Genomic DNA, 14,036 nt, shown 5'->3' with positions numbered 1-14,036 from the left:
CTTTGGTCTTTGCACTTAACACAGGTTTCTTCCATTAGTGACAATTTAAGGGAAGGTCATTATTCCTCTTACGTCAACAGTTCTGAATAACAGCATGAGCACAGCTTCTACAGTGGAAGTTGGCAAATGGCAAAAGTGGCGTCTTTCTATTATCACGTCAACATCATGACGTGTAACGCCTGTGAGGAGGACGACGGTGAAGCGGTGCTGATGAGTTGGAACAACAACGAAAAGTATCACTCGTGAAAAATGCACAGCGCAGCAAAGAACTGTGGGAAACGCAGATATGCCAACATCATCATAATGGTAATAAGAAGAAGAAAACAACAAGCGTGTCATGTCCTAGAGAGAAAAGATGGTAAAGCTGCTGCTGACTCATCTTTCCTGGTGCTCACTTCTCAAGATAAAGAGGTTTTAGAGGTGTTTTAAAGCCTTTATGGAGCCATTGTGCCCTCGCATTTTCCTACAATTCCACACAGGAAGCCTCACGTGGCCGACTGGCTTCGGTTCGTTCCGGTCCGCCTCTCTTTTAACGGATTCCTTTAGGAAATGAAAAGCTGTGCCAGGTCATGTTTTAGGACATTTTTCACAGTGGTTTGGTCAAGGGCAAAGTCAGCGGCCCGGGGATCATCAGTGGAGCTTTTAATCCCACACTGTGCCCGATTTGGAAGCAGGAACCCCGAACCCCCCCCCCACGGCTGGTACAGCATGGTGACATCAAACAGATGAACTGTAACGTGATTGGAGCTCACGACCCGACATGAGGTAGATCTACTGCACCTCCACCAGCAGGGTCACAACCGAAGGGTCTTTGGCTCCGATCATGACGGAAACAACTAACTGAACAGAACTAACCGTTCATCTTCATTTCACACGGATCATTTGTCCTCACCGAAACTTGGGTAGATAATTAAAAATTAATGAAATTCTCTAAATTCCTGAGTTGGAATAAAATAAGCCTGGTATGCATGCACTCCAGTCATTTAGATGACATAATAGAACAACTCTGTGAAACCAGGTAATTGCTTCGGAATCCTTCACTGTATGAACTGAATAACCTGCGACCTCAAAGGAAGCTTTATCTTTATTTATTTTGCGCCAGGTAAAAATTGTTGCATTCAAGTGCAGTATTGCTCAAGGGTTCGAGCACCTGTAAATAGTTCTGTCCGTCAAAATGGCCACCAATTTCGTGTCTTGGCAACTGTGGTAGTTTCTGCCCAGTTTGAATGAAGTGTGTTTTACGACGACCAACGAGGTAAAAATCACTGTTTTCTGACTGGAGTCTGGTGTCTTTGAACAGAGCATTCGTATGTTTTATACGTTAATAAATTATACATTTTCATACATCCATCAGCGTTACCGCTCGCCACCCTTCGGCCCTGACCCTACATACAGTCTTGGTCATGTGACGCTATGATCCTTCCTCATTATCAGATTGAGCTTAATGTCCCTTTCATGCTGCAATTATGTCGCTCTTTTGAACAAAATGGGGCCAAAATGAAAAGTGGGAGCTTTTCCTTTTGAAGATGTGGCACATTTCTGGTGGTGAACATGTTAATCTGTATGACTGTAACGGCAGCAGTCCCCCCCCCCCCATCAAAGGCTGCAGCACACTAATTAATAACAGTCATAACAGGACATCAGGACTAGATTAAAAACAGGCTGACAGATTGGAGTCATCAACGACTGCACTGATTGATGAGCTCAAATCATATTACAGCTGGTTGGGTTTTTTTGTTTGACTTTCTCTTCACATCCAACATTGAGTTTAACCACATTTCATTAACACACTGAACTGTTTTTTGTGGAATACTTTGTCAATGACTAAACTAACTGAAACAATCACTCTCCTCTGGTTTCCAAAGTAAAAACACAGATTAATCAAAGTGGAACTATTCAAACGTTCTTCTTGTAGAGAGCATCTCATCGTCTCATTTCAACATCAGTGGACACCTGAAGTTTGACTTTACAGCAACCAACGTTTATTTTCATTGAAGATTAATCTGTTGATTATTTCCCCAATTATTGATTAGTTGATGATCTATAAAAAGTCCGAAAACTTTGAAAAATGACAGTGAGCTCAGGATGAGGTCCTCAAATGTCTGTTTGTGTCCACACCTAAAATATATTCAGTTTACTGTCAGAGGACGAAGGAAACCAGAAATATTCACATTCAAGAAGCTGGAATCAGAGACTTTTTGTCTTAAAAAATGACTCAAAAAAAATAAGCCATTATCTAAATAGTTGTCTATTAGTTTATAAGTCGACAACTTCTTGATGAATCGTTGCAGCTCTATTAGCATTGATGCCTGGCATGACTATAAGATGCATCAAATCTTAAGCACAACGTCACCCCTTTTTTCACCCCGAAAGTACGCGTTTCCAAAGAAAACCACTTCCTGAACCAGACCAGCAGCAGACACCTAATCCTATCATGTGCGACGGGTCAAAGTCTCGTTAAATCCGTCCGCCTCGACGGTCAAACACGGACACTATAGCCCAGACTGCTCCGGAGGAAAACTCCAGCGCTGCGAAGCTGAGAATGGAAACCTGCGGTGATGTGCTGGTGTGGACGCAGCGATCCAGACACCTGATATCCTCCTGGAGGGTTTCTGAGCGTTAGCAACAGTCAGAACAGAGACAAACTCTCATGGTTCTTCTGGCCTGCCAATGCTTATGTCACTTGTGGGTTTACAGCGTTAAGCCGCCAGACGGTTTTCCATTCAAAGGGTGTCATTTTAAAAGGCTTGCCATGCTTAGTCAAATGGGCGAGAACCTACCCTGTGATCTGTGGGAGGAACAGAAAGAGCAGTGGAGTTTTACTTCTCAAGACTTTCAGAGACTTTAAAGTGACAAAGAAAAACTCAAACTGTCTGAACACTCATCCCAGTGTCATCATCTGCCTGATTCCACAGCTATGAGACGGATCGAGCCCTTTAGAAGTGGACGGTTTCTCTTTCTGCAGGAAGCATTCCTCCCTAATGACAGGGGAAGCTACACGCACAAACACTAAAGCAGGGAAACAATCTTACATTCAGGCCTCTTATTGTGGCGGGATGACCGGAAAAAAAGCTTGATAGGTGGGTCTCGGGCAATAAACACAGATATGAGGCGATTAAATGACATGGGTGTTGTTTGTTTTTGAGGCAGCGTGTTTTGTTGTGGGTGAGAAGTTCATGAGGAGCTCTGAGTTTTTTGCATTTCTGTTTTTAGTGTTTTAGATCAAAGCCTGAAGAAGACAGAATGAGAACTGAATGTGTGGCCTCGTTTCCAGCACAGAGGTACGATCCACCCTCAGATACCACCAGAGCTTCTAGCATCATGACACACTGACTTCAACCAGTGTGAAGAACTGGGTCCAAAAATAAAGAGTATATTGAGATATCACATTGCCACATTTAATTCTGCCAAATGGAATCACTTGAGCTTTCTCAGAAAGCAACACTTGTTTTCTAAATATCTTGAGGACAAACAAAAGTTAAGTAAAACCCTATTTTGCACGAGGTCAAAGAGTTGGTATCTCCTCCAGCAGCTCTTCACCTGCCTCTCCACTACACCGAGATATATTCTCCTGCGCTCCTCTGTCTGCTCACGCTGAATTATTGACAAGGAGGCGAGGATACGGGACGACTTCTAGGTCACTAGCACTACAACAGAAAGAGACTGCTGCAAAGTTAGAGCGTGAACAGGAAAAGAGTTCAATTATTTATCCATCTCGACTTCCTGCCTTCACATATTTGTTCCTTAAACAAATCAAACACCCAAAAGATGAATTATGTAAACTTTAAGATTACAGTGGAGTCACATTATTATAAATACTTTATTTTTGAATGAATTTGAGCGAATATTTGCCAGTTACGTTGAATTAACATAATTTTAGAGGTAATTAAGAGATATTAGGTTGTTCCTCATGCTGCTGTGCTCCCAGTCTCATCCAGAGGACCTTACACGTGCAGCACGCAGCTGGGTTCAAGGGTTATCTGCTGCTACCAGACATCGAGCTACGAGTTTTCTTAAGTCTGACTTTTATCTCCACAGATTTATGCTCAGGTCTGAGCCTCCTCCACCAGTCAGCTGGAGCTCGGCACTGCAGTTTCCCTCCCTGTCCTGCAGGGCCTGGTGCCTGCTGGGACAGCCATGGCAGCCTGTATGCAGCTTCTTCTCTGAAAACTCAAAACTATAATGCAACAGAACTTTTTTTTTTTCCTGTGCTGTTGCTCTTCCTCCTCCTCTTCTTGCATTTGAAGCATCATTGCTGAACCTGAACTCTCATCATGCGTCCGCACACTCCAGCTAACCCTCTCTGCCATCACAGTGAGCTCATTACAAGTCGAACAAAGAGGGCCCTTTTTGGTGTTTTTGTCGTTCAGAGACACTATAAAACAAGAGTGTATAGACTGAGGTGATAGGACTTTCCCCCCTCTGCACCGGAGCCTGAACGCCTCAGACCCACTTTTGCAGCCTGCTGGCTAACTTGCTAGTAGGCTAATCTCTACTGACAACTTCCACAGGCATGAACCGAGGTCTTCCAACCGATGGGTTGCCAAGTCGTTAACCGTTTCTTTGTGCACAATTATGCTTCTACGGTGCAACAAACCCGCGGACTACTCCGCTCGGTGCCACGGTTCGAATCCCAGGGGGAGTTTTGCCACAATGGCGGTGCGCCTTTCTTTGAAAAAAGAACCCCAGAAAAAAGCAGTGACACACTGCGAATAGCACGCGCACGCACAATGTGTGTGCTCGCGAGCTGAACTAACTGTGCAACGCGAGCCTAGAGGCATCAGAAAAACGGGCACCCACTCCGTTCCCTCTGCTTTGCGTTTAATTCCAAGTTAGCGCCATATTGAGTGCGCACTCGCAGGAACCCACACCGGAGGGGACGTTGCAACATTGTTTCCAGGAACACAAAAGCCGCAACAAAAAAACAACAAAAAAAGTAGCCGCCACTCACCTTGGCGATAGCCTTCTTGTATCTCATGGCAGCCTGCTGGATGAGTGTGAGCACTTTAATGTTTCCATCCCCGCACGGCACCACCACCCGGGTCCTGCCGAAACACACCGTGACTTTCATGCTTTCGGTGTCCGAGATCCTGCCCAGATTCGGAGTACAAACCGAGACGAGGAGGAGGAGGAGAAATCCGTGCGAAAATAAAAAAGGAGCATGGGTTTTCCCGTTTGTTCGGCTTCCCGCGGCTGTCCCGGTATTCCTTGATAAAAAGAGAGGACTAAAGGTCTTTCCGCTTCTCCCCGCCGGACGACATTGTTTTCTGTGTGTTTTCAGACCACCTGTTTAGCTTCTCTCTCTCTTTCTCTCCCTTCTTCCCTCTATCTCGATCCCGATCCCGATCCTGTCTCTCTCCCTCTGTGCTGAGCTCATGCTCGGTCATATGGTGCGTTCAGGTGTATTTAGGAACGTTGGTTTTCAACCTCCAACGTGAGTGGCAAAGAGCAAGAAGAGTCCTAAATTCAAATATGAGCAAACTGTCAGTATGACGAGGAGAAAGCAATACTATATATAACAATACATTCTATTTGTATAGTAAAACAATATAAACAAAGCAAATAAATGCCATTATAACGGTAAGAAATGCATGTTCTGCAGTCATGTGATTCAACTCTTAACACAACACTTGCTGCAGCTGTTCTCTCTTTTATTCTAGGGGATGTTTCCTTTAGAATATATGATATTAGAAACATCATATATATATATATATATATATATATATGAATGATGGTACACATGATGGTACGCTTTACATTTTGTTATTTCTTTAAATAAATGATGAGGGCACTTGCAAATGACAAGGTAACATGGTAGAGTTGTTTTAAATGAAATCAATTCAGTCCCCAGGTCGGGATCAAATTAAAATGAAAAAAAGTAGCTTCATGGTCATCAACCACTCTTCTATTTACCTGAACTTTTGTCATGCAGATTTGGGACAAAATGAATCACACTTTTGCATTTTTTGCAATGTTTGTTGAGTTGAAACTCTCTGAGAAAACTTTATAACCTACTGACGACGGAGTGTGCCTTATTAATATCTGGGATATAAAAATGCAAAATAGGAATAGTGCTTTATCAGCAGAGATGTGGCATTTAGGGACCAGCCAGTGTTATGAGCCGACATTTTATTACTGGTAATCTGTAAATTATTAACGCTTGTATCAAATAACTTTTTGTCTCAGTCTGTGTAGCCTGCATTTATGGGAAACATCCGCTAAAGAGAGAATGGCTGCAACAAGAGTTGAAGCACATGACTGCAATAATTTTTACTGTTATAATGGCATTTATTTGCTTTATTTATAATGTTTTACTGTTTCTGTTTTCACCATGTTAAGTGTTTTTGAGTACCTTTTAAAGTGCTATACAAATAAAATGTATTATTATTATTACTATTATGCAGCCTGGATATAAATTAGTGAACACATCCATTCAGCTACGTGACAGCTGTTGCTGCAGCATTAAGTAGCCTCCAGCCTTCAGCTCTGTCCTGTGCCTACTTTTCTTCTTACATGGTTGTGAGCAAGTTCCTATAAATACTTCAGAATCCTGCATTTGGGACTTCTAACATTTGATAGTCGAGTTTACGAGCGGTACGTGAAGGCAGCAGAGGAGCAGGGAGGGCCACAGTTGCAGTGTGGCCCCCCGCTGTGGTCACGACGGGTAATGTTTTGGCGCGCAGGGAGGCAACGGTCAGCAGTGGTTAAAATAAAAAGATATTAAAATCAATAAAGTGACTGAAAACAATGCAGATTATAATTACTGCAGCTTTTAGATGTGCCCTCACTAGAATATAAAGATAAGTAAACTCCTCTAGAGTGTTATTTTTCATCTTTTCTTCCACTTTGTTTGGGTTTGAGTTTATGTTTAAAGTTAGAATTAGGATTAGGATTGTTAATGGGACAAACTTTCAACGTATATATAGTAAGCCTATATATATTGTACTACTGCACTTAATGATACATCATCATTGGTTAAAAAGCCACAGGTCTTCTTGTGCACCTGCTGCTTTCCTACATCGTTCCACCCAGGCCCAAACCCCGTCCTGACCTGGACCTGGACCCGGACCACATGGATGGACTTGTACCACTGAACACGTCTAAGACTAATCCTCCTGAGCCAGTAGATCATATATCATAATTGTTAAAACTTTCATTTAAAAAAGGGCTTTGACACAAGGTTTGAGAACACATAAAGAGAGGATAACCACTGCATTTAAAGTATGTGGAAAGCGTGTGTGCTGGTTGAAAGGGGGCCGCTCCTCCATCTAATGCCAGCGTGCAGCTGTGTGGGACTATTTTAACTCTTGCACACAGCTGGAGCTCTCACAGACCACCGACCACGGCCTCAGCAGCTGTCACAACGCATTAAACAGACTCAGTTTAGGAGAATATGAGCACTCGTTCAAAGTGGAGTTGGCTATTTTAAGTGACGGAGGACTGTTGTAGCACCACAATAGACTCTACATGTGAGGCATTCAGTGGATGTTCTGGCACAGCAGCAGAATGGGCTTCACTTTTCTTCTTTTACGCTGTAAACAGAGTGAAGTAGAGAGGTCAAAGGTGAAGGGAGTGTCCAGGGAGACTTTTGTATAACTCAAGGTCCTTGGAGACACAATTTATTACATTGTTCACTCCAAAGAACAATAGAGAAGAAATCTACTTCATCAAATACAAAATAATTCATTTATGCTATAAAAAACTTTTTTTAAAGTTGCTTGGTCATCAATTTAAAACTAAATTATAATATGAAAATTAAAAAAGTCTTTTTTCCAGAGCTTTCAACTGAAATCTCAGCTGCATACAACATATTGTACATGTTGATATCTACCTGTCAGATGATGTGAGTTTGTGTCTGACATATTTGATTCAGTAGTGACCTCTTGTGGTGCTCAGCGGACAGTCACTGCTTTCACCAGGATTTAAACTTCTTAGTTATTATTTCCAAACCTCTTTTGGTGAAACCTTCTCTTTTAAAGACAAACGTATTTAAATTAGAACCACTTAATAGTCAATTTAATTATAAATTAGATATTCAGTGTGTATTTAATCTTGTAATATTTATGATCATTATTATTGTCATCATCATTATTACTAATGATATTATTATTATTTTCCTCAAATACAACTAGTAATCTATCTGAAAACGCTGATAGTTAAACACTGTATCAGACAGCAACAGTTCTCAGATGCAGGTTGGATGAGAACACATCATAGAGAATTCAAACTAATTATATTTAATTATATTAAACACTGATTAGGTACATTTGAAATGCCCTGCAGCCTCCTGCGTGGTCTGAGACGCTAAAATATACTGCCGCCATTTTGGTGTCATACTGCTAGAAATACAGAAGTCATATAATTATATCCTCTCAGATATTATGTGATTGTTTGAAGCTGACCCGTCTGTAATAACTTGTGCTTTATGACTTTATGTAAGTGTGGGGGGGGACAAAAGGTCAAGCAGCTTGACTTCTGGGAGATGTTATTGCCAGAAGGGCCTGTGAATTTGAACAAATGAGGTGAGTTAAGCTCACGAACAGACGCCCGAATAGCTCTTTGATGGTAATTATCAGCATGTCATTGTGTTACGCGTTCATCCCGGGCTAATTTTGTGCTAAAGAGCTGTCTGGCCCAGGTCACATGGCTCCCTGCTGTCAGGCCTTCGTGCCCCCTCCGCCCCCCCTGAGGGTCCCCCTTCTGCTGCTGGTACTCGACCATCTGGAGCCTCCATCCTCCATCCTCTGACCCGCAGGACAGGCCGAGGCTGGTGTAGGAGGAGGAGGACGAGGAGGATGAGGAAGACGAGGAGGAGGAGGATGAGGAGGACGAGGAGGACGAGAAGGACGACAAGGAGGATGAGGAGGATGGGGAGGAAGCACCAGAGGGTGAGTGGTGGGGAAACAATAACTGATGTTATATACTGTATATATATATAGCTTCGAATTTAGACAAATTAGTTTTAGAAAATGATGGATGGCAAAATAAATTCTGTAGGAAAATGTAAGCTTTGCAGCCAAATAATGATAAATATGTTTTATATATATGTATGTGTGTGTCATATATGCAATAAGAAATGAAATATGTTAAGAATTACAATTTAAATTCAAATTGAAAAGGATACATAAGAGACAGCAGGATTAATGAGAATACATGGAGGAATTTATGGAAAGTGAACACATGACTAGTTTTTATCATTACATTGTAAAAAATATAGAGAATGAAGGAACGTTTGTCTCCAAAACTGAAGTGTTTTATGCATTTACAATACAAAAAACACCTCATTCACAGCTTTTTGCCGACTGAGGCACTTTTTGGTCACACTGTGGCAGATTAAAGGAGGCACTGTGGTGACGCGGAGCAGTGCTCTGATATCAGCAGGGACACGGTCTGCACAGGACCTCTTCTGGCATGCAGGGGGACAGATGGTGGCTCACATCTAAATAAAGCAAGTCAGCAAGCACAGATCAGATTCCACAGTACACGCACCTTTATATCAGAAGGAAATGATACGTAGGGAGTAGAGGAAAAATACAGATCGCAGATTGTAATGGTCTTTCAATTTAGGCTTTTTAAAATGATCAGAGACTACCATCTACTTTGTTGTTACTGTATGCTTTTTAAAACTTACTCAGTTATAATTCAGTCATGATGATGCAGGATGTTTAAAGCCTCTATGAAACTAACCTCTCACCAACTCCACCATTCAAACTCTCTGAATACAGAAACTCAAGAATGATGAGTTTGGAGACATTTGTTTAAATGGATGTTGTACATTTTTATAGTGGTCTGGTGTTGGTTATTAGATTTGCTCTCTTTATTGTTTACTGCTGATAGAGAGAAACTTGTTCTACATTAAGGCTACATTGAGCCTGAATGTTTGGATGCATTGATCCTGTTGCATGTCTGCTTTTTAAAGTGTTGTTGCTTCTGTCAGCCAGTAGATGGCGACATTACTCTGATCTGTAAACATGTGACTCATCATAGAAACACTGAAAAATATCCAAAATTGATGCGGAAATTAATAGTATAATGACGTCTATCGTCTACGTCATATTATTGCGAACTTGAATTGCTTTTTGTTGTGTGAATTTACATTTGAGTATTTAAATGCCCTACTTTTAAAATGACAGACACGTTGTAAGACATTTATTTAACGTAATGTCATTTAAGATTCATATCTATATCTATATCTTCATACAGACAACTGATCTGTACTGAAAAGAACACCTTGTGCAGTTGAGTTGAACTTTATCTGGGCCTACTGCTCAATGTGGTTTGGTCCAAAGCAGAGTAAAAGATCTTTAAAATAATAACTATATTTTTTATTATACATGTATATCAATATTATATATATAAATAAATGTATATAAATATGTAAGTGTCAATTTACTGATATATTTTGTCCTATACAGCATTTCAAATATTCAGAGAAAGAAGATTTCACACGCTGGTCGTTCGCGCATAGCGAACGCGGAAGTAGGTGGAGGTGAACCGTCTCGCTCCACTTACGCACTCTTCGACGTCAAACTGACCTGTTGGGTCGACATTTTCGGCACAGCATCGTCAGCGCTGACGTGAAACTACGTGAGCGAAAGGCGCGAGGCCGTCCAACCCATTGCTGTAATTAGTGACGAGTCTGACTACGTAAAACTTCGGTAAGTCACTGCAAAGCTGTCACTTTTTCTCGCTCGGCGCCAGTCGGGCAGAGAGTCGAGGGACAAGTGTTGCAAAACAAACCGTTAATTAAAACTCTTTGTTTTGAGAAGCAGGCCGGTGAATTGTTAGACGATCAACATGGTGTTAAAAAAGAGTTCTCGGTCAGCTGCGGTCGCAGCAGTTCCTGTTTTTTTGTTTAAGTTTACGGAGCTGCGTCAAGGCAGACGGAGTCACGCGCGTCGGAAGTTGGTGCGAAAATGTATCCCTTCAAAATAAAAGATTCAATATTCGAAAAATACCATTGCTTCATTTTTTTCTAACGCAAATTCCTCCTAAATGTATGATTTCTTCATTCCTCAATTGCGCTAATAAGATAATATACAGTTAAAATTAAAAGTCTTAATGTGGAATTAATTGGGGAAGTTATAGTACAGCTTTAGTTTCACTTTGCTAAAAAAAACGGAAGTCACATTCGCCTTCAAGACGTGCTTTGAGTGAGTCTGTTCCACTTGAACAATTCTAAGCGGGCTTTATGTTATTTGAAAGACAATAAACCAGAAGTGGACATTGTGTTTACAACATGTGGTTTTACAGAGACATTTAAAAATGAGTGTATACTTTGTCCTCTGCTCCGACACTGCAGGGTTTCTTTTAAAACTTGGGACTTTTGGGATTTCCATTGCCTACAGTGCACCATGAGAACACTTCCTAATCTAATGTCTCACTCGTTCAGCAGCAGATAAGAACACTACATTACCTTGAGAGATGTGCGTGTGCTTGGAACTAATCTGCATCAAACAGGGGCCCCCGTAGCTGGACATGAGGAGGGCCCCTCATGGGGAAATTAAAAAGCAGTATTTGGCCTTTGATCTGCTGCTGACGTCAGTGATCCCTTAGCCTTCAAATTCAATGACATCTTTTGTTCATCATCTCTGGTTCAAACCAGTCTGTGAAGACGTGATATTAAAATATACATAAAGACATTTCTTATTCTGTTCCTCTTTTCTTGTTATTTTGCCAGAACGGATGTAGAATCTATTTAACTGGTATTGGAGTTTGTAACAGACTCCTGGAGTGTGAAAACGTGCCTATTGGAGTTGAGGCTGCCAGCCCCGCCGGGTGGCTGCTGCTGACACAATGAGCATGAGTAATACATTGTCATGTAATACATATTTGTCCCAAGCTGGATAAACAATCACTGCCAACGGAGATCTTCAGACGAATCGTTTTTGACTCGCAAGCAAACGATCTAGTGTACTGAATCCATCGTGCTTAGTTATTCTAAAAAGATATTTTCAAGGAAATGTTTTCATTTACTCACATTAGTTTAAAAAAGACTTTAAAAAGTGACAACTTTTCAGTTTACGACTTTAAACGTGTGTTCCACGAACACCATTTTAAAATGCGACAATGAAACTCCATTAAAACAGACATCAATAAATACTTCAAAGTGGGAAAACAGCTCAAGAATATAATATATTACGGTAATATATGCAGGATATCATGTAGAACAAACTTGAGGCGGGTGAGATCCTGTTTGACGAGTCTTTGGCATCACATGTAAAAGTTATGGTACAAGTGGTGCTGGAGAGGAGAACAGACTGAAGGCCTTGGTCAGCCTCAGCGGTAGTAATTACTGCTCTGTCTGTCTGCCCGTCTAGGTGACTGACTATGGATACCTCGGTCTCGCCTCAGCTGGACGGCAGTTTAAACGGCTCGATGACGGACGGAGAGGAGAACCACAGCGACGACAGTCTGTCTCCAGCAGCGCTTCCTCAGGTACACTCACCTCGTTATGAGAGAGGTGGTGTCCGTTTCACTCCGACACTCCAATGTTCACGGACAGAGTGTGACAGTTGTTCAGCACACAATGTTGAGGCATTATAATATAGGATGTCTGACTGAAGAAGTGTTCCTTTTCCCTGCTTTTGCACCACACAGGTGTCGGCGGAGTCTCAGGGTGTGACAGTTGTCCAGCTGTGTGACGGTCAGACGGTCATCCAGACCCCCCAGACCTCCGTCATACAGTCTCCACACGTCCAGACCGTCCAGGTGAGAGCACGCCACGGCCTCTGCCTTAGGTTGCACTTTTTCTAGAACCGAGAACACCGATGGTGAATATTCTGACTGCAGGCAGTATGAATTAAATTTAAAATATCAGTATCAGCGAGACCTGTTTTTAAATCCTTTGGTGTCCAAATCAATTGTCAAATCATACAAGACGAGTCAACTCTTAACTATATCAGAGCAACTTTCAAGTCATTCAAGATATGACCAAGTCAAACATGTCAGAGCAAGCCTCAAGACGAGTCTTAAGTCATCAAAGACAAGTCCAGGTCATTTCTCAAGTCAGTTCAAGTCAAATCTGTCATATCAAAATCTAAGCCTAGTCTATCAGACCAAGTCTCAAATCATCCCTGAAGTTATTCAAGACATGTACAAGTCAATATTGTCAGAGCAAGTCTCAAGTCGAGTCTTGAGACTTGAGACTCAAGACAACTCCAAGTCAAATCCGTCAGAGTAAGTTTCCGGGTCAAGTCTTTATTCTGCCAGAGCAAGTCTCACGTCAAGTCTCAAGTCACACAAGACCACTCCAAGTCAAGTCTTAAGTCTGTCAGGGAACAAGTGAAATGTCAAGTCCTCATTTTGGTGACTTAAGTCCAACTTAAAAATAAATAAAACTACAAACAAAAGTGGAGTTGTGACGTCCGAGTCGGTGTGGATTTAGTTGCTCTGGAGTGCTCGTGGTCTCCTGCGGTGCATCTGTTAATAGGATTGATGTGAGCAGTAGGAGCTGAGGTTTAAGCTCATCAGTCTAACCTTCACATTCAGGAGACGCTGTTGTTGCGTCCGGGCGGGAGGACTGATCCAGGAACTGTTGACACATCAGACAACCTGTATTGTGACGCTGCCAAAGAAAGTCATAACGGGATTGTTTCACTGAATAATGTGGTGCAGACGCACATGTTTCAGTATTTTCACCAAAAAACTGTTTGTAGATGGGAAATGAAATCAGATGAACATGTCACAGCAGATTTGTCTCACATTACATGAAACGTGTCTTTACGCAGATATAGGTCAGGAAAGAGAACGGCACAGTGAAACAGCAGATGGCAACCACAAAGTGGTTTTGTTAACTGATTTCAAAGCACTCCTTCATATCAGTAAATATCCCGTGTCACTGTTCCCATTGAGCCAGTTTATTCAAAGTTTTAGATTTGCTTCTGTCAACAGCCAGATTCAAGATTAGAAACTGTGCGCGAAGCAGCAGATACAAGACAAGTGAAGTCATTCTGCTGCTTTTATAACCCGAACAGCATATAGGCTTAACCTTCGCTCACATGATTATCAATAAGTAGTCGAGGACACCCCCCCCC

General features: G+C 41.8%; 2 protein-coding genes across 11 annotated transcripts in view; one reads left to right on the top strand and one right to left on the bottom strand.

The window, feature by feature from the left end:
• pard3ab (par-3 family cell polarity regulator alpha, b) overlaps positions 1-5,360 on the bottom strand; it is a 213,604-nt gene extending 208,244 nt beyond the window's left edge. For all 7 annotated transcript variants that reach the window (XM_031870765.1, XM_031870767.1, XM_031870766.1 and 4 more), the window contains exon 1: positions 4,952-5,360. In XM_031870765.1, the coding sequence (XP_031726625.1) occupies positions 4,952-5,071 (120 nt within the window). In that variant the 5' untranslated portion in view covers positions 5,072-5,360. The remainder of the gene's footprint in view (positions 1-4,951) is intronic.
• A 3,493-nt stretch (positions 5,361-8,853) lies between these two features.
• crema (cAMP responsive element modulator a) overlaps positions 8,854-14,036 on the top strand; it is a 16,127-nt gene continuing 10,944 nt past the window's right edge. The window contains exons 1-3 of one of the 4 annotated variants that reach the window (XM_031870692.1): positions 8,854-8,888; positions 12,321-12,438; positions 12,601-12,711. In XM_031870692.1, the coding sequence (XP_031726552.1) occupies positions 12,331-12,438; positions 12,601-12,711 (219 nt within the window). In that variant the 5' untranslated portion in view covers positions 8,854-8,888; positions 12,321-12,330. Of the gene's footprint in view, positions 8,889-10,314; positions 11,154-12,320; positions 12,439-12,600; positions 12,712-14,036 lie in introns of those variants that run through there. The other 3 variants (XM_031870693.1, XM_031870690.1, XM_031870691.1) reach the window with 3 other exon arrangements.

Source organism: Anarrhichthys ocellatus, unplaced genomic scaffold, assembly GCF_004355925.1.
Source record: "Anarrhichthys ocellatus isolate YVR2014 unplaced genomic scaffold, GSC_Weel_1.0 scaffold54, whole genome shotgun sequence".
NCBI lineage: Eukaryota > Metazoa > Chordata > Actinopteri > Perciformes > Anarhichadidae > Anarrhichthys > Anarrhichthys ocellatus.
Note: the sequence above shows the minus strand (reverse complement) of the source record. Positions and strands in the feature narration are given on the sequence as shown.